Consider the following 25,467-nt stretch of genomic DNA (forward strand, 5'->3'; position numbering starts at 1 on the left):
AAATATATATTTTATAAAATTTAATTTTTTAAAGTATTTAAAATAATAATGATCATAAAATAAAACAATAATCACTAAAAATAAATAACTATCAATTTTAATAAGACTTAGTGAATACTTATATATATATACACAAACACATGAAAGGGAAGGATACAAATATAGAGAGGTGAAGTAGAGAAACTAAATATATTGTGAACTAGTAACATGTGAGATTAAGAACCTGGATTTGTTTATGGAACACCATCTATATATCATTATCTTTGCTGGATGTCGGAAATATATAGTAATCTTTAGGTTTTAATATTCTCCTCCCCTACATTATAACAGCGTGAATCCGTCATCCCTAAGGTCCCAACTGCTTGATGGAAGAGTAGGATTTGTGATATATTGCCCGCTGGATAAAGATGATGATAATGACATTGATGTGATGATGGTATCAATGAACTCCATCTGGTCAATGTTTTCTAATGAAACGGACAGCGGCATGTTGCAGAGGTTTCCTTGAAGGATTTCACAGAGTTTGGGTTGTCATTAATGGACCTTACTCGTAAGCATTTTCGCCAGAGGTCGGGTTTACAAGTTTTTCATCTTGAACTACATCGTTGCTCAAATTTGGGAGGTGATTTTTTTTTATCTTGCTGATGATCCAGAACATGTTGGGGGTGCAACTAATGGCCATGAAGGGTCGAAGAAAGCTGTATTTGAAAGGGTTGGGAGCAATGGGGTTAATGGGAAATGATGGTGAATCAAGTCAACGTTGTCATTACTTGAGTTTGGCTTGAAATCTGCACCATGAGAAAAACTCTGCAGCACTGATGGGGAAAGATAGAGGTGGTGTCGTTGATCACTAAGGATAAGATTATTAGGGTTTACTGTAATATTCCAAAATTGTGGTTAGTGACTAAAATGGAATTTTTGGAAACTTTGTGCTCAATTTTGAAACAAGTTAAAAGTTCAAGGACTTAAATAGAAAAATTTTAGTATTATATTAAATGGTAATTGTGGAAATTTTGAAGGGCATAATAGTAATTTCATAAGAAATTTTTTTATTTCTCCTTTATATAGGAAATGATATGTGGAAATGGAGGAAAGAAAATAGAAAATAGAAAAGTCTGGAGACTTTGGTTCAACCTTCTTATTTTTCTTCTCTTCTCGTAAGCTCCATAGCAAAGGTAAGTTGGTTCCAAGTTGATTAATTCTTTTGTTTTAAAGTTGGTTTTGATTCTTAGAGTGATGGAAAAGATTAAGGAAAGCTTAGGATGGATTAAAACTCAAAGATTATCAAGTTATGAGAGATTGAAAATAAGAGGTTTCAAATTGAAATCTTGGAATAAAGTTCATAATTAGAATTTAAGGTTAAATTTGACTTGTCAAAGGGTTAATTAAGAAGTTAGAGGTGATAGAATTTAATTAAGAACACATGGAAAATTTGATGAAATTCTTTGATTCAAGAATTATGGTGAATTATGAGAGATGGTGAAGTACTATAGTGTTATAAGAAGGTTTACATATGTATAGATAAGTTTTAAGGTATAAGGAGGGGTTAATAAGTAGAATTTGAGGACAAAGTAAGAATTTTTGGGCTCAAAATGTAATTTATGAGTTGTGTGCATCTATGCATCTTCAATGTGTGTCGATCCACTCTCAAATAAATGAACATCGAATGCAATTAGTGCATCAATGCATAAGGAGTGCATCGATGCACCACCTTAAGATTAGAACATTGAAGGTGAATTGTGTATCGATGCATGGATAGTGCATCGATGCACATGTTAAAGAATCCATCAATACACTGTAGAATGTACCGATGCACTTCAAGGGGAAAATAGAATTATAACTTTCTTTTGGTCTAAGAAATGACAGATTAGAATACATCAATTGGATACTGATATGTATCAATGTATGATTATATAGATATCGAGCACGAACAAGTTCAGGAACGATTATCAAGTTAATATTCGATCGAAAGAGAGGAAATCATAAAAGTGGATTGGAACGTAGTGAGGCCAAGGTGAACACATTATTTAATATATGATGTTTAATGGGAAATAAGACTTGCGACAAGTCTATTTTCAATAGTAAAATGCATGAATTCATAGATAGAAGTATGTTTTTGATATGGTTCATATGTGTGCATGAGTCGATGTGGTGAAATGTTATTGTATATGTTGCATGATTATATGTGTTAACATGCTTTTGTATGTAATGATATAAAAAGTATGAGCTATGTGATCCTATGAGAATATGAAAAGAAGCTATGTGATTACATGTATATGTGAAAGAAGCTATGAGCTTATATGACATGTGATATGAAAGTGTATATGTGGAATGATACAAGTGAAAATACCCATGTTATATGATACGAGAGCTATAGGTATAATTGGCATGCGAAGAGTCGAGGGTCTACGCGGTCCTTCGGTACATACAATGATCTTTCATGATATTTAATAGTGGTCATTCGGGACAAATTTCATAGCCCCTAGTGGGACCTCATACGAGTTGTGGTGACAACATAGTGCACAACCTCAATAGACTCACATATCTACAGTTCTCACAGATGTACATGGGCCAACAAAGAGATAACAATAAATATATATATTACATGTAAAGTATATGCTTTTGTGATATGAATTGTATTATATGATATATGATATGATGTGTTTATTACATTGTATGTAATGTTAAATTGTTTTGGTATGACATCATGGGATAATATGTTTCTGCATGTTTAAATAATTAGAGTTCTTTTATAAATGTAATACCTCACTAAGTCATAGACTTAGCGTGTGATTGTTTCACGCGTAGGTTACAGAAGTGAGAAGAGTAAAGAGCAATGTGAAGCAAGACAAGTCAGTTCTCCTTACCGAATGTCAGATCATAATAAAGGTGAATAATATGTATTTTAATATATAAAGTTCTAGTTGGCATGTATTCAAAAGAATATAGTGTATAAGCTCTGAATAGTTATGTAAACGTTTTGAATAAGTTATATGTTATAAAAATTTTAAATTACTCACTATTTTATACAAGTAAATGTTTTGAAAAGTCAATGTGACACCTCAGACTCGGATCCGGGTCGGATACGTGTTGGGGGTGCTACATTTACATTTGTAGAGACGAAATCAGCTGCTTTATCTGGGAGTTTGGAATTGTGAACATAAACCAGAGAGGCTAAAGCTGGAACATCATAAGAGAAAAATCTTTTCTTGATACTTGAATTCCAAAAGTTCTTCACCTCATTATCTGTTCTGCCCGACAAATGTTTCGCTATTTGTGCCCATCAGTACAAAAAATGAAATGGAAAAACATTGATGATTACTATGATGATAGTAACCACTTCATACAGTCAAAATTAGTGTGCATATATAGTTGAAGATACATGTTTCCTAGAATACTATGGAGTTCAACGACGAGAGATGTTTCTTGTGGAGAGAAACTCCCATGTTTCAAATCAGGTATGAGGTAATTTATCCATCTTAACCTGTAGCTCTTTCCACATCTTTGAAGGCATGTATCATGAAACAAACCCGGAAAGGAGCAATCAACAAGGAAAATGAATCAAAAGTAATGTAGTTGGTTGTTGCAGGCGACAAAAAAGAAAGGGTTTCTAAAAGGAACTGAGATGGGAAGAAAACCATACCAGCAAGTCTAGAGACAAAGCTCCAGCAACCATGGGCATAAGTTGCAACGTAGTTAATAAGTTCTCGTCTTCCTCGGGCGACCATTGCCCTCTCTTCACCTTCTACTTGTTGAAACAAGAATGGTGCCCCATCTTTACAGCCAATGGTAGGTCGGAATCACTGCTGAAGAATTGTTTAATTCTTTCCCCCCCAAAAGCAGACCCGAGAAGGGGGGAGAGAGTGACAGAGAAAGAGAGAGTGCAATTTTTTAACTTCTAATTTCGATATATCTATAGATATTCAGAGGTAAACCCTATACGCTGGCTTACAAAAAATATGAAAAAATCTTGCAAAAAATATGAAAAAAGCTTGCAAAAAAATATGAAAAAAAATATTCAGAGGTAAACCCTATCAGTTTATGCCATGTTACTACAACACATTTTAATTTTAATTGATTAATATGTTCATGGTTTTTAGAAGAAAAAATTGACTTGTTTATTATCAAACACACAATTAGGTTACAAACGTATCACTCAAGCTGATGAGGTAAAAATTATTCTCAGCCTACTGTCTGAACTCTGAACATGTTTACTTTTTGCAATTAGCAGCAGATAAAGTAGGAGTAATACAAACAGTCATAGTCTTAGTAAAGTTTTCTTAGACATAACTCAACATGAGTCGGTGTTTTGCATGAACAAAGTGGTGTTTAATACTGGAGGGTGTGAGTCTCTCTTAAAACATAAAAGAGTATAAACCTGTCTTTATACTTAAGAGTGATAGTTGAGAAATCAACAATGCTCTCTCTTACTCCCTTTTTTGGAGTACTATCTTACTTTTGTATATGATGAACACATTATTTAGTATATGATGTTTAATGGGAAATAAGACTTGCGACAAGTCTATTTCCAATAGTAAAATGCATGAATTCATAGATAGAAGTATGTTTTTGATATGGTTCATATGTGTGCATGAGTCGATGTGGTGAAATGTTATTGTATATGTTGCATGATTATATGTGTTAACATGCTTTTGTATGTAATGATATAAAAAGTATGAGCTATGTGATCCTATGAGAATATGAAAAGAAGCTATGTGACTACATGTGATATGAAATAAGCTTATATGACATGTGATATGAAAGTGTATATGTGGAATGATACAAGTGAAAATGCCCATGTTATATGATACGAGAGCTATAGGTATAATTGGCATGCGAAGAGTCGAGGGTCTACGCGGTCTTTCGGTACATACAGTGATCTTTCAGGATATTTAATAGTGGTCATTCGGGACAAATTTCATAGCCCCTAGTGGGACCTCATACGAGTTATGGTGACAGCATAGTGCACAACCTCAATAGACTCACATATCTACAGTTCTCACAGATGTACATGGGCCAACAAAGAGATAACAATAAATATATATATTACATGTAAAGTATATGCTTTTGTGATATGAATTGTATTATATGATATATGATATGATGTGTTTATTACATTGTATGTAATGTTAAATTGTTTTGGTATGACATCATGGGATAATGTGTTTCTACATGTTTAAATAATTAGAGTTCTTTTATAAATGTAATACCTCACTAAGTCATAGACTTAGCGTGTGATTGTTTCATGCGTAGGTTACAGAAGTGAGAAAAGTAAAGAGCAATGTGAAGCAAGACAGGTCAGTTCTCCTTACCGAATGTCAGATCAGAATAAAGGTGAATAATATGTATTTTAATATATAAAGTTCTAGCTGGCATGTATTCAAAAGAATATAGTGTATAAGCTCTGAATAGTTATGTAAACGTTTTGAATAAGTTATATGTTATAAAAATTTTAAATTACTCACTATTTTATACAAGTAAATGTTTTGAAAAGTCAATGTGACACCTCAGACTCAGATCCGGGTTGGATACGGGTTGGGGGTGCTACATTTACATTTGTAGAGACGAAATCAGCTGCTTTATCTGGGAGTTTGGAATTGTGAACATAAACCAAAGAGGCTAAAGCTGGAACATCATAAGAGAAAAATCTTTTCTTGATACTTGAATTCCAAAAGTTCTTCTCCTCATTATATGTTCTGCCCGACAAATGTTTCGCTATATGTGCCCATCAGTACAAAAAATGAAATGGAAAAACATTGATGATTACTATGATGATAGTAACCACTTCATACAGTCAAAATTAGTGTGCATATATAGTTGAAGATACATGTTTCCTAGAATACTATGGAGTTCAACGACGAGAGATGCTTCTTGTGGAGAGAAACTCCCACGTTTCAAATCAGGTCTAAGGTAATTTATCCATCTTAACCTGCAGCTCTTTCCACATCTTTAAAGGCATGTATCATGAAACAAACCCGGAAAGGAGCAATCAACAAGGAAAAGGAATCAAAAGTAATGTAGTTGGTTATTGCAGGCGATAAAAAAGAAAGGGTTTCTAAAAGGAATTGAGATGGGAAGAAAACCATACCAGCAAGTCTAGAGACAAAGCTCCAGCAACCATGGGCATAAGTTGCAACGTAGTTAATAAGTTCTCGTCTTCCTCAGGCGACCATTGCCCTCTCTTCACCTTCTACTTGTTGAAACAAGAATGGTGCCCCATCTTTACAGCCAATGGTAGGTCGAAATCAGTGTTGAAGAATTGTTTAATTCTTTCCCCCCTAAAAGCAGACCCGAGAAGGGGGGAGAGAGTGACAGAGAAAGAGAGAGTGCAATTTTTTAACTTCTAATTTCGATATATCTATAGATATTCAGAGGTAAACCCTATACGTTGGCTTGCAAAAAATATGAAAAAAAGCTTGCAAAAAAATATGAAAAAAAATATTCAGATATAAACCCTATCAGTTTATGCCATGTTACCACAACACATTTTAATTTTAATTGATTAATATGTTCATGGTTTTTAGAAGAAAAAATTGACTTGTTTATTATCAAACACAATTAGGTTACAAACGTATCATCAAGCTGATGAGGTAAAAATTATTCTCAGCCTACTGTCTGAACTGAACATGTTTACTTTTTGCAATTAGCAGCAGATAAAGTAGGAGTAATACAAACAGTCATAGTCTTAGTAAAGTTTTCTTGGACATAACTCAACATGAGTCAGCGTTTTGCATGAACAAAGTGGTGTTTAATACTGGAGGGTGTGAGTCTCTCTTAAAACATAAAAGAGTATAAACCTGTCTTTATACTTAAGAGTGATAGTTGAGAAATCAACAATGCTCTCTCTTACTCCCTTTTTTGGAGTACTATCTTACTTTTGTATATATAGAAAGAAAGAAAGTTACGGACAGTGGATTTTGCAGTACATTTAAAGATCATGTCACTATACCCAGACACCAATCCACTGAAAATTACATTAAAAAATCAAACCTTTGTTGTTTCACAGTGCTTACCTTGATTGTGAAAGATAATTTTGACTTGTGTTTCTAAATTTCCCTTCCCCCAAAAAGTCGGTGTTTTTCTCGAAAAATTATCGGTGATCGGTATATTTATCAATCTTACATCGGTCAGATTATATTTCCCGATCTAACACTCGTAGCAGTAAAGCGCGTTCCCTGTCCTGCGTTATATGCTGATTTGGCGCCACGTGGGGTATAGCGTGCCCCCTGTACCGCGCTATATGCTGACATGACTTACACGTGGGTATAGCGCGCCCCCTGATCCGCGCTATACGCCACGTAGGGGTATAGCGCTGCCCCTGCTCAGCGCTATACCTGGGTATGAATTATATTTAGCGCGGACCCTGGTCCGTGTTATACCTTTTATCTGAATAATTACATATAGCGCGGTGCAGGTACCGCACCTTATATGGTTATAAAATACCCTTCCCTCCCGGTTAAGTTATACATCTCCTCACATCTCTCATCTCGACTTATAAATTAATACAACAATTCCGTCAAACGAGTAATAATTCTGGTAATTTTCTCATATTGATTTAGAAGTTCGTGCGATTTTTTCGTTAAATTTTGTTATAAATTTTTTATATACTTATTGTTTATTATGATTATTTGAAAAATATTATACTAATTATTTTCAATTAATTTTTGTTTGTAAAATTGAAAAGCAAGAGCATACGTCAAAATAGTTTTGCGGTACAAGTAATAATATAAAATTATATTATTTAAATTATTTACGTTGATGTGTAAAAAATTATTGTGTTATATTTTCGTTCGTATATAATTTATTTAATCAGGTTTGTTTCAGTTATTTTTTTGCAGATATAATATTGCCGCACTTTTAAACTCAAAGAATGACGCGACTTTCAGCTATTGTTTATTATGATGGTGAAATTCGAGAAGATGAACCGACATTGTTTTCGTATCAAATGAGCGTGTTAAAATATCATTCAAGAGAAACATAACGCTTGAGGAGCTGATAACGAAGATTTCGAGGAAGATTCATGTTGGAAGTAGTAGAAGAATGTCGTCATTGCAGTACAGATTTCCAACATCATTGTTGTCATTAACTTATACATCGTTCGAACTTTCGAACAATGATGATGTTCAAATGATGGTTGAAGCTCAAAGTAATTATTCAGACGCCGCTATTGAGATGTATGCACATTTTGTTCAAGTGCGTGCTGTTCGGGGTTAATTATTAAGCTCCCACTATGGGCTGGCTGAACAAGTTGATCAAGTTGACAGCTCGACTACAATAATGTGTAATGATTTTAATGCCATAATGGGGAGACATTCATCCGCAACTCCTTACGAGATGTACCGAGGTGGGTCCACGAACAATCCGTATGGCAACATCGCTTCCAGTTCAAGGGGAAGGCATTCATCTGTAAATTTCTTTGACCATATGGAGATGCCATCGACGCAACCATCTGTGCAGTTTCCATTTGACACGATAGCTTCAAGCTCTAGGGGGAGGCATTCGACTGCGAGCTTTTTCGATCTCAATGTCGATATGCCTTCCAGTTCAAGGGGAAGGCGTGCAAGTAGTAGGTTCTTCGACCTAAATGTGGAGAGCATGGAGGAAACATAATCTCCACCAGAAGAACCGCTTTGTGAGCCTGGTGCGGATGGTGCTGAGATTGGACTATTCATTCACCCAGAATCACCGCAATTCAACTCCGATGATGATGAAGTTCCAGGAAATGTGGCACAAACTGACCCTCCTGCACACATGTATGAAGCTGATTATGGTGCAATGTACGGGCCAGAATTTGCGGATATGCCTCATCTCGGTGACTATGGATATTACTCATCAATAAATAATAGTGAATTATATTTAGGCGTGGAGTTTTAAAGTAAAGAAGAAGCGGTTATGGCTATAAAAAATTACAATATACGTAATTCTGTTCAGTCCAGAGTCAATCGATCGACGACCGAAAAATATGTATATTATTGTGCCCGACGCGAAAACGTATGCAATTGGATGGTTCGCGTATTGAAAATGAAGAGGAAAAACAACATATGGAAACTAACAGTATACAACGGTCCTCACACATGTAGTGCTGAAGGGGTCAACCAAGATCATCCCAACTTAGACTCTGAAATGATATGCCAAGCCATCATGCCCATAGTAAAAACAAGCTCTCATATAGCTGTTGCAGTGTTGATTTCAGCTATACAATACTAGTATGGGTACACTGTCTCCTATAAAAAAGCTTGGTTGGCAAAACAAAATGCCATTGTCAAACTTCATGGCGAATAGGATGTATCTTACAACGAACTTCCAGGTTGGTTTAGGCTGGTGCGGACGTTGAATCCTGGGACAATTGTTGACTTCGAAACCTCCTATGCATACCATAATGATCGAGTTCTTCGCGATCGAAGCCAATTCTACCGGCTTTTTTGGAGTTACCCACAGTGCGTTAATGCTGCCAAATACTGCAAGCCTGTGGTCCAGATCAACGGGACTTTCTTGTATGGAAAATACAATCAAGTTTTATTATTGGTAGTTGTCCAAGATGGCAATCGCAACATTCTTCCAGTTCCTTTTGCTCTTATCGAAGAAGAAGATCATATTCTTGGGCTTTTTTCCTCCGAAATTTACGTGCACATGTTATCACGAGGGAAAACATTTGTGTCATTTCAGATCGCGGAGCTGGGATCAAAACAACAATGGAGTCTTTGGGTCCAATGTGGCAACCACCCTTTGTCCAACATAGGTATTGTCTCCGACACATTGCTGTGAACTATCATGGAAGGTACAAGAAGAATGATGAGTGTCAATTAATTGTGCGCATGGGTAAGTGAAACTGATGTAGTTTATTTTCTTTCAATTGTTTTAATTTTGCAAAGAAAACAAGTTAGTAAGTTATACATTTTTTGATCATGTTACGAACTACTTCCTCGAACGTTTGAATCAATGCTTCAAGATTTGCAGGCAAAGAACGAGGATGGATACGATTACATCAGCCTCATTGATAAAGAAATGTGGACGAACGCATATGATGGTGGATATCGATATGGACACATGACGACCAACTTGGCTGAGGTAATTAATTCAACCTTAAAGGGTGCACATCACTTACCTGTAGTGGCTTTGGTAAAAACTACATATTTTTATTTGGGGGCACTTTTTGCGAAGCTCGGGGGACAAGCTCAAACCTGAATGCAAGGCGGTCATGTCTATAACCCTAAATTAGTTGAAGATATACAGAAAAAAATTATTGCATCAAATGGAATGTCTGTAACAAGCTTCTCTAGAAGGCATGAAATGTTTCGTGTCACAGAGTTACCGCGACCTCTTCAAGGGATTGAAGATGTGTCGTTAAGAGTAAATCTAAGGGACAGAACGTGCGACTGCGGGTTTTTTCAAGCTCTGAAGTATACATGCTCTTATGTGATAGCAACTTGCTCGCATACACGTTAAGACTATAACCATTTTGTGGATCCCATATACCTACTATCTGAATTTTTAAGGTATACGAATTTGAGTTTCTCCCCATATGTAATGACAAATACCCTGATGATGTTCAAGATTGGCTTCCGATTGTACCAAATCTGAGTTTATTGAGGGAGCGTGGTCGTCCAAAATCCAATCGAATTCATTGCGATATGGATATTCGAGAAAGATCTAGACAAGACAGAAGATGTGGGCATTGTAGAAACCCATGACACACTAGAAAAACATGTCCACTTTTGTTGTCATCAAGTAACAATTGATGAGGAAATAATGTATTTGTTTATCAAATAATAATTCTTGTACTTTAATTTGTATTTACTTCAAGTTAATGTCATTCGATAATCGCTGATAAAGATTAAAAAAATGAACACAATCATTAAATTTTATCAAACTAATAAAATTTGGTATTTCAATATAATTTTAAATAAAACAAACTTACAATAAGAATTAAATGGTAAATGATAACCAAATTACAATAACTGATATTAAATGGTAATAAACAAAATTAACTGAAATACATTAAAAAAAAGTCCAACAAATTTAACAAAATAGAGTAAGTATTAAATGAGAAATAATAAAAAATTACAATGTAACAAAATAAAGTAAATACAAATATAATAAAAAAATCTATCGATGCCTGCGACCCGAATGTGTTCCGTAGGGCGGTGGTTGTCGGTCTCGAGGAGGATTTCTTCGTATCACTGGTTCTGACTCCTCATTATCATCATCATCACCATCGTCGTCGTCGTCTTCGTCCTGAGCAGGTACATTAGGTTGATGAGGAGCTGATGACGATGAAGCACCTCCATAGAATAAGGACCATGAAGGTGTATGACTGGCTATCCCACCGGCCTGCGAAAACTGGGAAAACTCATAAAACCCAAACATCACTAAGTGTGAAAACTGTACAGGAGGTGTCTGTCTTGCGGTCATGGGTGATGAGGCTGAACCCGCTAGATATCTAGTATATGAACCCTAAGTCGGATATACAAACATAAACTCATAATAGCCTCCAGGAGGGGTCATCTATGACGGCGGCGGCGGCGAGGTCATAAAACCAGGTGAAGGCGACGGTGGCGACATCTGGTAATGGAAAGACGGCAGCATCATATATGGCTGCGACATCATATATGGTTGCTGCATCATAAATAGCTGTTGTGAAGGTCCTGCTGGTGCATCTGAGGATGAACCGGAAGCACCTGCTCTCCATCCACGAGTCGGGGGACGATGGTGTTGTGTCGGTGAACATCTCTATCGACGTCGCAGAAAGGTCTGCCCTCGTGCATCCTCGGGAAGTAGAAACGGTTTCTCGTTACTGTTGAACCACTCCTAATAACCGTCAGCAACACTCAAGAGGTCAAGTAAAATGGGCTCTCTACGGGGAAGGCGCCGATATCGATCATCCCACAACACGACCCACTCATGATGCCTAACCAGCCAATCTGTATCTGTCTTGCCGCGTCTATCTAAGCTATGCAACTCGTCCATATTGCGAGGTACTTCCGGAATTGGTTGAAAACAACCAAACTGCCGGAGCACGCGATCAGTAGAGTGCCACTCGACGGTCGTATAACAGATCAGAGGGACCATCGCCATCCAAACATCTGATGGGCCCCTCAACTCAGGTGAGATCACCGCCCTCACATCATTAGTACAAAATGGCACCCATTCAAACTAAAACAAATATTATATAATTTTTTTATCAAAATAATAATCTAATTATATAACTATAATCTAAAATCGATTTTTAAACAATAAAATTCATACTTGTGTGCCAACCTTCTGATCGATTAGCACCCTAATTTTTTCTAAATCATCAGGTAGCTCCTGATGATTTTTCCTATCAGTAGACCACCTATTCAAGGAAAAAAATTATTATACGCTGTATAAAATTATTAATAAACAAAATCAGTTTTATAATTACCTCAGAAGTAGTGGAAATACGAATGAGTTCTTCACAACGGGACATAAAAAGGGCAATCGATACCATGCCCAAGACTGCAGCAGCAGGAGACATCCGCTGATAGCATTACGCCTGTAGTCAGTGGCTCCACACATCTCCCTGTACAACAAAGCCAAAACTGCCGAGTCCCAACTGAATGATCCAGCCAGACGAAAGTCGCTAAGATGTCGCAACCACATGCAGTGAACTAGGTTGCACGATTTGTCTGGCATCAACAACCCTCCTATCAACTGCAGTATGCATGCCCGTGCATACATCTTAACTCCATCCTCAGAGGCGTCTGAGCTCAACTCCCAAAAATTGGCATCTAACCAATTTAACGGTATCCTACCTCCGATAAAACTTTCCGGGACACGTCCTAGATTATCTCGGCACGAAGTAGTCCAGGAACCCTGCGAGATCCCTGCTATCACATCTCCATCCACCGGAAGCCCTAGGTGCATAGCAACATCCTCAAGTGTAATCGTGCACTCTCCGCACGGAAGATGGAATGTGTGGGTCTCCGGCCTTCACCGCTCTACTAAAACAGAAATAAGGTCTGGTTCTATCTTACAGTGACTCTGATATCTACCTATGTAACCAAATCCAGCCTTTACTAAATACGGCAAGACACGGCTAGGTATCACTAACTTAAGATTCCTAATAATAGGATCTAATACACGGTCCTTCTCCTAAAATTAAATAATTATACAAATTAATTCTTAATCTAATAATCATGCATTAAATAAATCAACAAATTATTACAAATAATTTAAATTAAATTAAAACGTTAAAATGTTACCATATCAGTAATGTGTCGAGATATATGATTTTCATCCAAGCGAAGTAGACCGTCTTCCATTATATATCTGCAAAAAAATTATATTAGTAAAATATTAAATAAAGTAAAATGCTTAAATAAATTAAAAACATAATATTAAAAATATTATAAAATATACCTTAAATAGAGAGAATATTTGAGAGAATTTGAGAGAATATGGTGTGATGAAAGTAATAGAGGATGTGAGTATTTATAAGGAGGATTGGGGGGTAATTAAAGGTATAGCGCGCCCCCTGTACTGCGTTATACCCCATGTGTCAGATAAATAACTATAGCGCGGATTAAGGGCCGTGCTATACCCACGTGTAAGCCATGTCAGCGTATAGAGTGGTACAAGGAGCGCGCTATACCTCACGTGGCGCCAAATCAGCATATAACGCGGGACAAGGAGCGCACTTTACTGTTACGGGTGTTAGATCAATAAATATAATCTAACCGGTGTTAGATCGATAAATATACCGATCACCGATGATTTTTCGAGAAAAAAAAAAGCCTTTGATTATGGGGGGAAATCAGCTAAAAGCCTAAAAAAGCCTTTGATTGTGGGGAAAATCAGCTAAAAGCCTAAAAAAGAGTTCGAAAGTACAGCGAGTGAGTGGTGCAATCAAGACTAACTTATTGGCTCAGTTCACAGCTATCACCTCTGAGCTTAATATTATATATAATAGTATATGAATATCATCACCTTTTCGCTTGCATACTGGGGTAGCTCCCTGTGTGCTTTTTTCACATTAAAAGAAAATGGAAGACTTTAAAAACAAATAAGATGGTGGTACTGTATCACTGTTTGTCTAATAGGATTTACCACTCTCTATTAATGTGCGCATCTGCAGATCTGAAGAAGAGAACCAGGGACCAGAAGATCATCTTAATGGCCATCTTGGATGGCTGTGCAAAAGGACGTCCAAGATTTTATCAAGGCCACCAACCATCCTGTGAAGAAAAGTTGTTTTTCTTTTTTAACAAACTCATTTAAGATTGCTCTGCAGTACTGAATGTTTCAGTCATTGATGTGCATAAATGGGACTCGGCCACTGGATTTTCGTATACCCTTAATAGGAAATGGAAACTAGAGGTTAAAAGGTACTGCAATCTAGGCAAAAACTTGATATTTCTTTTTATTTATAGGTCTCTTAGACCCCAAAGAGGCGGAGCTGTTATCAGGGACAAATCCACCACTTCAAAGAATATTTATATTAGTGGAATGATTTGAAGGTGAAGTGAAAGAGATGTTAGCTTGTCAAGAGAAGCAAGACTGCAATAGGCTAGAAAGGGGAAAGACAAGAAACCAGAATCATATTTTGGTGAAGCAATATCTCATCTCCCCCATCCATGCATGCCGATGCACAAGATAAGGAGGAGTTAGGGTTTTCAAACATTGGGAAATGGATTTTTTTGTTGTTTTCCATGCTTTTCCAACTACTTTATATACCCATCACCACCATTTGAGTGTTTTGAAGATATGGAGGGAAGGCTGTTTTGTTTCTTGTTGGCTCTTCAAATAGTAAGATGGAGTTGTGCAACGAGCAGGCCTTTAGCACCAAATGACGGCTTTGGTGCTCATCAACCAGGTTAGCTAAGCTAAAAGCAATGATTATGTCTATCCACTTACCTTAATTAGTTTATCATCAACATGTCATCATTTTTTTATCAAATCACAGACCAGAAACCAGAGGCTTTACAAGTTCCCTTGAACTCAAAAGAAATCTCCATGGAAAGAAGTGGCGCCATAAATGGCGAAGGGGAGAATAAGGTGGGGATAGGGTCAAGTCCTCCAAACTGTGAGCACAAATGTTTTGGATGCACCCCTTGTGAAGCCATTCAAGTGCCTTCTACTACAAGTAAGCGAATCCATGTGGATCCGCAATATGCAAATTATGAACCCGAGAGTTGGAAATGCAAGTGTGGTCCGTTCTTTTATAGTAGCCACAACCGACCTCGCTGCTCACATCTCAGACTTCATCATATTTCTCCTCTTCCAGTTTGATTCAGATGATCTCTTAAACCAGTTGTAAAAAAAAAGGAATTCCAAATTCATTTTGTCTCGGTTTCAATGCTCTACTTACAGATGATTTCCTAATATTTGACTGAATTCCAAGCCAGTTTATTCTTTTTCTGGTGTTATGGGCCCTTTCCGGGTATCCAATCAATCAAACAAATGAAAGAGATTGCAATTCTGTCCGCTATCGGCTCAATTATTTGTTTTATGGATCATAACGTGCACGAAAAGGAGAAAGCAAAATCTTTGATAAAATCTTATCTCTTCCACTTGCTTAGAGAACAAGTTGGATCTCATGTAAGTTCTAACTCAAACAGACCAACCCTTGTCCCCGGCCCCTCTTCAATTTCCTTTCCCTTAGACATGTTTTATTTTTGGATAAACTACATATTTAGTCATCCAATTTTTTTCAGAATTTTATTTTACATATTCAACTATTATTTTTTAAAATCATATTTAAACTTATATTTTTATTTCGACTCGCCGTTAAAATATAAATATATTTACTGATGTAATATTTTTATTCAATGATGATATGTCATTATCTTTCGATGACACCTCAATATATTTTTTATAAGAATAGGGCCTCATTTAAAAAAAACCCTCGTAATTAAATTGTATTACAGAGACACCTCAATATTATCTTTAATTTTTTAACAATATGCAATCAAAATAAAACATAGACGTAAATTTATGTATGAGTAATGAAGTGATTACCGTTTATTTTTTACAGTCAGATGTCACCTTCTTTGAGCTGTTTCGGCATAAGAAATAATAACGTCGGAGTATTCGTGATTTATCGAATATTTAAGACGAATGGACTTGGGAGTGTTGTTGGGTCAATGAAGCATTCGATTGCAGTAGTAGCATGTCGTTAAGGATTGAAATTCTAGCAGCCCTGGCCCGGACAGAACTCTGAAGTAGGGTTGTAAACCAGCCGACTCGATTTTGAGTATTGCTAAGCTCTACTCGAACTCGAAAAATTTAAAATTAGGCTCAACTCGAAAACTTGCGAGCTAAAAATTATCAAGTTCAGCTCGAACTCGAAATATAGTATTGAAACTCGACTCAAACTAAAAAAGGCTCGAACTCAAAAAAAAAATTTAGAAGCTCAAATGAATCTCGAGGCTTGAGCTCGAACTCAAACTCGAATTTGAACCTACAAAAATCTTATATTACATTTAAAAATATATTTTTTAAAATTTTTAATTATCAATAATGTATTTTTTATATATTTTTAATAGAGAAAATAACCTCAGTGACCGAAAATGCCTTATAATATACGATTTTAACCAACTTTGTTTGGATTTGTCAAAATGATCAACAAAATCGCAACGCGAACTCTAATTTTTCAACTCAGTTTCCAAATTCGCAACGCGAATATCCAGATTCACAACGCGATTTTGAAAAATGTGTTGCGAGAGTTTGAAAAGCGTGTTGTTGCGATAGTGAAAAAGTGTTGCGATAGTGAAAAATCCAAAATAAGTTCACATTTTAACTATCCCAAATTCACGTGGAGTTTGAAACAATAAAGAATGTGTTGCGATAGTGTAAAAGATTCCCAAGCCATTTGTAAGATCTTAGTTTAAAACAATAAAGAATGTGTTGCGATAGTGTAAAAGATTCCCATGTGTCTGCAATGCTCAATCCCACATAGTATTGGAAATACTATTGGGAATGGGTATTTAAGGCTTGGATTTCCCACTTCCTTGTTGAGTGGAAGAGAACAAGGGGGACTCTCGCGCACCGCCGCCGTCCCGTCTCGTGGTCGTGACCGTGGTAATACGTGTCTTCGACACGTCCGCGCGGATACTTTTTTTTTAGAGAAAATTCTTAAGAAATCGCAACGAATTTGGACTACGTAAATTTGAAAAATCGCGTTGCGATAGTCAGAATCGCGTTGCGAATCTGGAAACTAATTTGCGATACTGGAGATCGCATTGCGATTTTTTTTATCATTTTGGCAAATCGAAAAAAAGTTGGTCAAAATCGTATATTATAAAGCATTTTCGGTCACTGAGGTTATTTTCTCTTTTTAATAATGTAATTTTAAAAAATCTAAAAGTATAATATATTATTTTTTTCGAGTAGCTCGCGAGCTTTTCGAGTCGAGTTCAAACTCGAACTTTGACAGAATCGATCTCGAATAACTTAAGATCTGTCACATCTCATTTACCGTCCTACTCTAAAGTGGCGTCTTTTCTTGCATCTTATTTATTTTGGTAAATATTATCAGTATTTATAGATGTCAAATCTATACTCTAATTCTCTGGTTTTGGACTTTAGATTAAAAAGGGATTTCAGGATTAGGTTTTGATTGGATTAAAACATGGAATGAAAAACTGGAATCATTTTGGCTCATTTGCTTTGCATCAATTTCCACGAAAGTATAGAGCAGATCCAAAGAAAAATACATTGACTTTGTAATACCCCAATTTCGTCCGGGCCATTTGAATCCATTTGAAGATGATCAAATTAATATGAAGGTGTTCGATGAAGAATTAATTCAAATGATGAAGCGAGGAACCTTGCATTTGGGAATTTTAGGTGCTTAATTGGATTGTGATCATATTTGCTTCGTTTTGGAATTCAAGATATAAATTGAAGCCCCAAATTCAATCCCAAATCCAAATTAAATGTTTAGAGTCCTTGTACATCTTATAAACCTAAACCCAAATTACAAATGAGGCCCAAATCGGACCCAATTACAATGGGTCATCAGACCCAAACCTGAAACTCATCAAACCCAAAATAGGACCCGGTTGAAACATCACGTGAGCTCACCATTTTCAACCCGTGCCAGTGCCTTCACCATTTCCAACCCGTGCCAGTGCCTTCACCATTTCCAACCCGGGCTTACCATCCACCCACGTGAAGCACGACAGACAAGGCTCGGCACCCCGAGCAAACACCACCAGAAGCTCCTGCCAGGACCATACCCGAGTAGACAAGCTCGGCTCCCCATCACCCGTGACCTACAACACGCGAAGAACAAGGGAACAATAGGGGGTTAAAGCGGAAGGGCAGTAACAAAGAACAGGGGAAAAAAAAAGATAGAAGGAACGGAGGAAGGGCTCTCGGTTGGCAATCACGAACAGCAGAGGGGGGAGATCCATCGACCATTAGCCATCAAGAACAGAACCAAAAAAATTCACCAACAAAGGAGGGGAGAGACCAGAGAGGAAGGGGATTCGGAACAGGGGTAACCATTTCGAACAGAAGGGGTCAGTGATCAATTGGAGAACAAGCAAAGAACATTAGAGCAGGGGAGGAGGTCACGAACAGCAGAAAAAGAAAGAGGAGACCGGGAAAAAAAAAGAAATCGCTCCAACAACAGGGGGTTCAAGGAAACAAGAGCAAACCAGAAAAAGGGCAGAATCCACCTACAGTCATCAACCATTAGCAAGCAAAAAAATACAGCAAAAGGGGGTATCCATTTCGAGCAGAGGGCTCGATCAAAAAACTCGGGGGGAATCAAAGCAAAAAGAAACGAACCATAGCAAACAAAGAACCAGAGACCACGAAACAAAAAATAGCAAACACATCAAAGCCATTATCAACCAGAGAACCACGAAACATCAAAAAAAGGAGAGAACCCAAAAACCCTTACCTTCCGGAGTTGAAGAGGAGAACTTTCACCGTCGCTTGAAAAACTGAACCCTGTTGAGTCACCGAGGGTAAGCCGTCGCTTCCTCTTCTGTTCTGTTGTTTGTTTTCGTGTGGGTTTGAGCGGGGAATGAGGGTCACGACGGCTGAAGGGGTTCTATTCGTGGATTTAGAGAGTTGGTTTTAGATCTAGGGCTAGGTTGTTATTTTAGAGGAGGGTTTCGTTTGAGTTTGAGAGGGAGGCTGTTGAGGAGAGAATGAGAGAATTGTAAAAGAAGAGAGAATGGCGTAGAAGATTGGGGAGAGGGTTCTGAGTGGAGAACGGCGCCCTTGAGAGTTGAGAGAGTGAGAAATACGCTTAAAGTTAGGGTTTAGTTTTACCCTATGTATCTTATATCAGTTTAGCTAAACGGCGTCGTGTAGGACCCGAGTCTGTGGTGGTTCAATGCGTAAAGGCTCCCTCAAATTTGAAGGTGTTGTGATTTGGTCCTTGCTTCGAGTTTCTGTGATTTTTCAAAATGGATCTTAATTTCAGGCGCATTTCATTTCAGTCCCCTTTGTTATTTATGTTGTTTCAAGTATTTGATCTCCAAAGATTGCATGTTTATATTTCTGTTTATTTATTTTACCAGAATTTGATTTTAGTACTAAATAGTAATGTATTTAGCTTTTGTTTTTTTTTATATTTGACTTGTAGTTTCTGCATGTTATGTTTTAGTCCCTAATTACAGTTATTTCGAATTTTCATTCTTTTTGCACCATTTAGATTTTAGTTTTGTTTCCGTTTGGTCCATAAATTGAGGTTCTTATTTATTTGATTTTGTCTCTCTAGTTTGTATGTGTTTAATTTCAGTCCCAAGTGTTAGTATATTACTCTTTTCTGTTTTAAATATTTGACCCTCGTGTTCTGCATGTTGCATTTTAGTCCTGAGTGGTAATATACTTAGTTGTTGTTTTCTTAGACTTTTGACTTTCATTATTTTGCATGCTACGTTTTAGTCCTTAAATCAATGTCTTTGTCTTCCTAATTTCACTCCCATATTTTATGCGCATTTTAACTTAGTCCTAAAATCAATGTTTTTGTATTTCTGATTTTGTTTTCCATGTTTTATGCGTATTTAATTTCAGTCCCAAAAGTTGTGTCATTTAGTTCTTGTTATTTTAGGCATTTTGCTTTTATATTTTTGCATGTTTCGTTTTAATCCCTAGGCCGAATTTTTCATGTTAGTAATTTTGTTCCTTTATTTTATACGAATTTAATTTCAGTCCTACTTATGTTTAGGAATTTATTTCAATTTCAGTACATGGAATGTTATGGTTTATATCTTAAAACTCAATTTGTGCTCAATTTATGATTTTAACTTTAGAGTTTATTGCTCATTCCTCTTCAGTTCTTATGTTTGTTTGTCATGACATTTTTATTTATTTGTGTGTTCATCTAGATATAAGTTTTCTTAGAATCATTAATTTTTGTTGATATCCTCACGTGCATAAGTCGACTCCTAATCACATAATCATATTAAGGGTAATATTCTTTTAATTTTAAATTATCAGAATGACTTCTCTTAACTTACTAGAGAGTTGTTTTGATGATTTTAAATTAAAAGTGTATCCCGTCAGTAACACCCAAATAAATTTGGATTAATCACTTTAAAATTTGGGAATGAAAGAAAAAGAAATATTCGGCTATTTAAATTATTTGAGAAAAGATCGTTAGAACTCACCTAAAGATCTGGTCTCAATATTTGTAAATAATCGAATATTCTTTATCTTTCTAATGGCTTGGCAATTTTAATTTAACCTATTTGGTTGCTTTTTTTTTAATGTTATAAAATTTGCATTTATTATGGTTTTAAGGGATCATTAATCAAATTAAACTCGAACTCGTGAAATTCGTTGCAAAGACATTAATTAATCAACTAGGTACCGATTTAGGGCGTTGTGGGGGTGCTAATCCTTCCCCACACGTAATCGACTCCCGAACTCAGATTTTGGTAACGTAGACCGTGAATTTGTCGTTTTAATTAAAATTAATTTTTATTTAAAATGACAACGTTTTTGGGTGTCCAATCACACCCTAATCAAAGATTGGTGGCGACTCCTCGAACAATACGTTTTAATCATTAAGGAATTTCCAAATTTTCGAAACGAGAGGTTTTCTAAAATCACATTGTTTTTAATTAAAAATTCAATTGAAAAGAGAATAATTAAAAATGACGCGGTTTCCAAAATCACTCCAAGGCCGTTTAAAAATCGTTTCGACAGCTTGGCGACTCCGCTGGGGAGTTTTTTTTTTTAGAGAGTCAGGCCGATAGTCGATTAATTAATTGTCTTTGCAAACGAAAGTTATAAGTTCGTTTTAATTTGGTTTTTGATCCCTTGTTTGTTTGGAATTTCTTGTTTTCATTTTTTGTGATTTGGTTTATAAATAAATAGTTGTACTAACGTGTGATCTACATGTTTCAGTTTTCTGACCTTCGCTTTGTTGTGTTTCTTTGATCGAGGCAAAGGATTATGAGTTTCCCCATTGTTGCTATAACTTTTTCTAGAGCCTTCTAACTGTGCTCTGTCCTATTAAGTAGGGGTGAAAGCTACGCTTACGTGAGAAAAATTATTTTTCTCCGCACGGGCTTTAGCTAGTAACCTCTGGGGTACATGCTTTATGTCTACGAGAAAACATTGAGTTTTCTCGCATGGATATAGGGAAATGTATCCTCTCGGATTGAACTTGATTCGTTTTAAGCCTATAATGGGTGAGAATCGAGGGTCTGGCAAGCCCAAGGGGGCACCAGCAAAGGACAATTCGAGAACCCTTTTAGAAATACTGAAACTCTGCCCATCTTATGTTGAATCTCTGTCTGCAGACACGAAGGGGAAACTCATTCTAACCTTTTCCTCGAATTTATTTTTGCAATAAGTATGAGAACTAGAAAAGCATGCGGTTAGGTTTTATATTTTCGCACAAAACAAGTGAATTAGATACCATGTGGTTAGGATCTTTTATGAATGACAAAACATGTGGGTAGATATCATGTCGGGTAGGATCTACTAAAGCATGATTGGGTAGCCAGCATGTGAGGGTAGGTTTTATGTGATGTTTACGGTATCCACTATCTTGTTGTTTATCTTATGTGTACTAACCCGTTTTTGTTCTATGTCTATTTTATTGTGATTTTATTGCATTTGCATCCTCATGTCATCGAGGGGTGTTAATTCACAAGTGATTGACTAACAAGAAGGCTGACCATATTGAGGCAAGAAATTCTCCACTATGTAGTCAAAACCAGGAGATCCAGAGATGTTCAAACGATCCATGAAGGACGGCCGATGAATGAAGAGATCTGAACCTGATTGAAGAAACTGTAAAGGCCAAGATGTTGACTCAAGGGATAGATACAGTCATACCAAGGACGAGAAGACCCTTCATAACGACATGAAGACCACTTCACATTGGAGGTGAGAATGGAGATTTCAAGATTCAATTTAAAGACATTCGACGTCATCAAAGGTGATGAAATACGCCAACAACTTTGGAGGTGCGATACCAGATCCCATGAAGAGTACGACTCAAGGAAATGAAGAGATGAAAAATCGCAGTTGTATTTTGACTACATGGTGTACTTACGAAATTCTTGTTGTCTAAGTGAACGGTTGTTCTTAAGTGGTCACTTTTGGGATTAACACCTCGTGCATTTGCATTTGCATTTTGCATTTTCGCATTGCATGTATTAATTTAAGCATTTTTACATGCATCAATCATGAAAATATGAGAGTAACTCGTGAATGATGATGTGGCAGAAGCTCTGAAAGCAAATTGAAGTTACCCCGAGACGTGTTTCTGGAAAGATAGAGAGCAATGAATGAGATATTAGCACGAGTTAGTAGGATCGAGAGAATTCAAGAACGGCTCGTAAAGACCCAACAAGAAATGATTGATGAAGTAAAGAAGTTCCAAGTTGAATCTAGGGAACAAATGTCCAAGTTGATGAGCATGATGATTACAGTGATATATGGGGAGAAATCATCAGATGACCCTGTTACACAAGAAAAGATGAAGACTTCGGGTGAGAATCTGAAGGTTAGCGCTGCAGCCAATGTGATGATAGAAAATGATCAAGAACCTGTTAGAGGATGTGGTGATTCAAGTCAACTCCAAAAATCAAGTAAGATTCCAGAAGATGCTACGGAGATCATACTGGGAAAAGCAGAAGTTAAGGGTGAAACTTCTAATACGAAAGTGGAGCCGGACTCAAAGAAGAGAGGCATAGAGGATGTTCAAATGCCAGTGAAGAAGGCCAAAAAGAATAGAAAGAAGAAGAAGGGGATGTCTCTGATTTCGATTCCGATCTCATATTCAGACTTGTTACCCTTTCTTTTTGAAAGTGGGCTCCTAAAGCCTTTTCCTCCGAGGTATGATACTTATTTGCGTCCAGACTGGCAAGGTGTCAAAATATCATGCGGTTATCATTCTCAAGAGTTTAGTCACTCTACAGAAGATTGTACGATCCTGAGATATAAAGTTCAAAACTTCATCACGGAAGGGTTGTTATGCTTTGAAAATGGAAAACCTAAGCTCCCCGGAAGCTCAAAACTTGTCGATGAAGGGAGATATGCAAATCAATGTCTCTCCCAAGATGTTGGTCAAACGTTAAACCTTCAAAGTGAACGTTCCAGTGGTCAGTCACAGGGTTTTCAATATGATCATAATAACGGCAAGGAGAAAGTAGGGTCAAAAGAGCTTTCATATAGCCAGATATATCCCAAGTTGCTCCAAGCCCAGCTGATTGCTCCACGTCTGGCCAAGCCTTTGTTGCCCCCTTATCCGAGTTGGTATAATGAGAAAGTTTCCTGTGAATATCATGCGGGAGCCCGAGGACACTCCATCGATAATTGTAGCAACTTCAAACGACAAGTCCGAGATCTTTTGGCTCAAGGAGTTATAGAGGTGGATGCTAAACAGCTGAAAGTAAATCCCCAGAATAGAGTTGACAGGGTCAAAACAAGTGAAGTACATACGGAAGAGAGTGTTGAAAAAGAGAAGAGCAAAGTCAAGGAAATCGAGGTATGTGAAGCAGAGATAAATTACCCAACTCTTGAGACCTCTCTGACACTAAAAAAGAAGATAGAAGTGGGAAGTGACAAGATAAAAGTCAAAGGAGAGGTAGTCCGAGACTGGCCGCAGAAGATGTCTTGGGAAATACGACCCTCAAGGTTTTTCAAGTGCCCATTTCTGACTTGCTATCCCCTTTAATCAAGAATCAATACCTCACTCCAAGGCCATTAAGAATGAAGACTAGCCTATCTGCTTATGGCTATGACCCGAATAGTGCTTGCGATTTTCATCTAGGGGCATTGGGCCATCACACTGATGAGTGTATACCATTGATGGAAGAGATAGAAAGGCTCGTTGACAAAGGAGTCCTGACAAGAGAAGTGATCGAGAAATGGGGAGTAAGTGAGGGTAAAAACCCTGATCCAACGGGGCACCCGCTATTCTAGGGAAAGTAGGGCCTTTTGGTTGAACAAGTGAAGGTTGTGCTCCACCACAATCGCATTTTTCATTTGCGGCATCTTGTTTGAACATGTTTTTTTGTACTTTCTCATCTTTCTGTTTGTAAGGATATTTTAAATGAATTCATGTTACTTTAAGGATGGTGAGCATTGAATCGAATTTTCAACTTCAAATTCTTTGAATATCAATTGAATTAAAAGCTCTTTAATGATTAGAGTTATAAATCTTTGACAAAATGACAAGATTGAAACCCGATAAAACAAGGACCTTGACCTTACCCCCAGAAGATACAATCGAACACCATACCCTTTTCTTGCAGGAACCGATATAGCCTTCTCCTATCATAAGGGAATGAACCATAGGCTTGGTATTCAGGTATGCATAGGAGCGGACAACATGGGGCATCTTTTGCGTATGACATTACAAAATTGACTAGACCATTTTTGTTGACGACGTTCGATGATGATTATGATCTTTACGGATGAAATAGTCGAGTAGGTGAATCTAGTTTAGGTCAGTTACTTGGAAATTGAACTCTAACGATGAGATTTTCTGACATTCAACAACACCTAGACTATGACAGGTTCTTCTTGACAAGCTTAAGAAATTGAATCCACATACTCATCAAAATATATAATATACATGTATACAATAAAGCTGAGCTATTCCACTAAGGCAATTGGTTATAGAGGAAACTCGAAAACCCTGGCTTTATGAATAGATTATACTCAAACCATGACCTTGATCGGGTACCTGGCAATTCGGTGTATGCTCCACTGTGATTGTCAAGTCAAAGACTTTGTGATGAGATGAACCCTTCAGCTAGCCTGATAAAGGCAAATTACAATAAAGCTGATTTCAGCTAGCCCGATAATGGAAAATTAAATCAAGTTTATCTAAATAAGGAGTTGCGATAAAAATGGACTAAGGGAGTTAAGGAACACCTGTCATAGTCAATTTCACATGAGCACTCAGAAATTTCATTTTTAGGTCGATATTTCTGCACTACCTTGGTTAGAGGAGTCTACGAAGCTTGAACAAATGGAAGATTTCAGAGAACTGAAATGGAAGTGTTCTGGAAAGTCTAG

At 37.0% G+C, this 25,467-nt stretch overlaps 1 protein-coding gene and 1 pseudogene across 1 annotated transcript; one reads left to right on the forward strand and one right to left on the reverse strand.

Annotated features, from left to right (window-relative positions):
- Nucleotides 1-321: 321 nt before the first annotated feature.
- LOC120190269 lies at nt 322-6,321 on the reverse strand (annotated as a pseudogene).
- A 7,663-nt stretch (nt 6,322-13,984) lies between these two features.
- LOC120190113 (polygalacturonase-like) lies at nt 13,985-15,380 on the forward strand. The gene is made up of 2 exons (XM_039193243.1): nt 13,985-14,833; nt 14,924-15,380. The coding sequence occupies exons 1-2, from the start codon at nt 14,725-14,727 to the stop codon at nt 15,247-15,249; spliced, it is 435 nt and encodes a 144-aa protein (XP_039049174.1). The 5' UTR covers nt 13,985-14,724; the 3' UTR covers nt 15,250-15,380.
- The last annotated feature ends 10,087 nt before the right edge of the window (nt 15,381-25,467 follow it).

Source organism: Hibiscus syriacus, unplaced genomic scaffold, assembly GCF_006381635.1.
Source record: "Hibiscus syriacus cultivar Baekdansim isolate YM2019G1 unplaced genomic scaffold, ASM638163v2 tig00116962_pilon, whole genome shotgun sequence".
NCBI classification, from domain to species: Eukaryota; Viridiplantae; Streptophyta; class Magnoliopsida; order Malvales; family Malvaceae; genus Hibiscus; species Hibiscus syriacus.

Excerpts from the sequence above, each read along its gene's own strand:
- LOC120190113 (XM_039193243.1), top strand. The coding sequence starts at position 14,725 with ATGGAGGGAAGGCTGTTTTGTTTCTTGTTGGCTCTTCAAATAGTAAGA. Across the intron at positions 14,834-14,923 it reads CTTTGGTGCTCATCAACCAG|ACCAGAAACCAGAGGCTTTA; the intron begins GTTAGCTAAGCT and ends ATCAAATCACAG.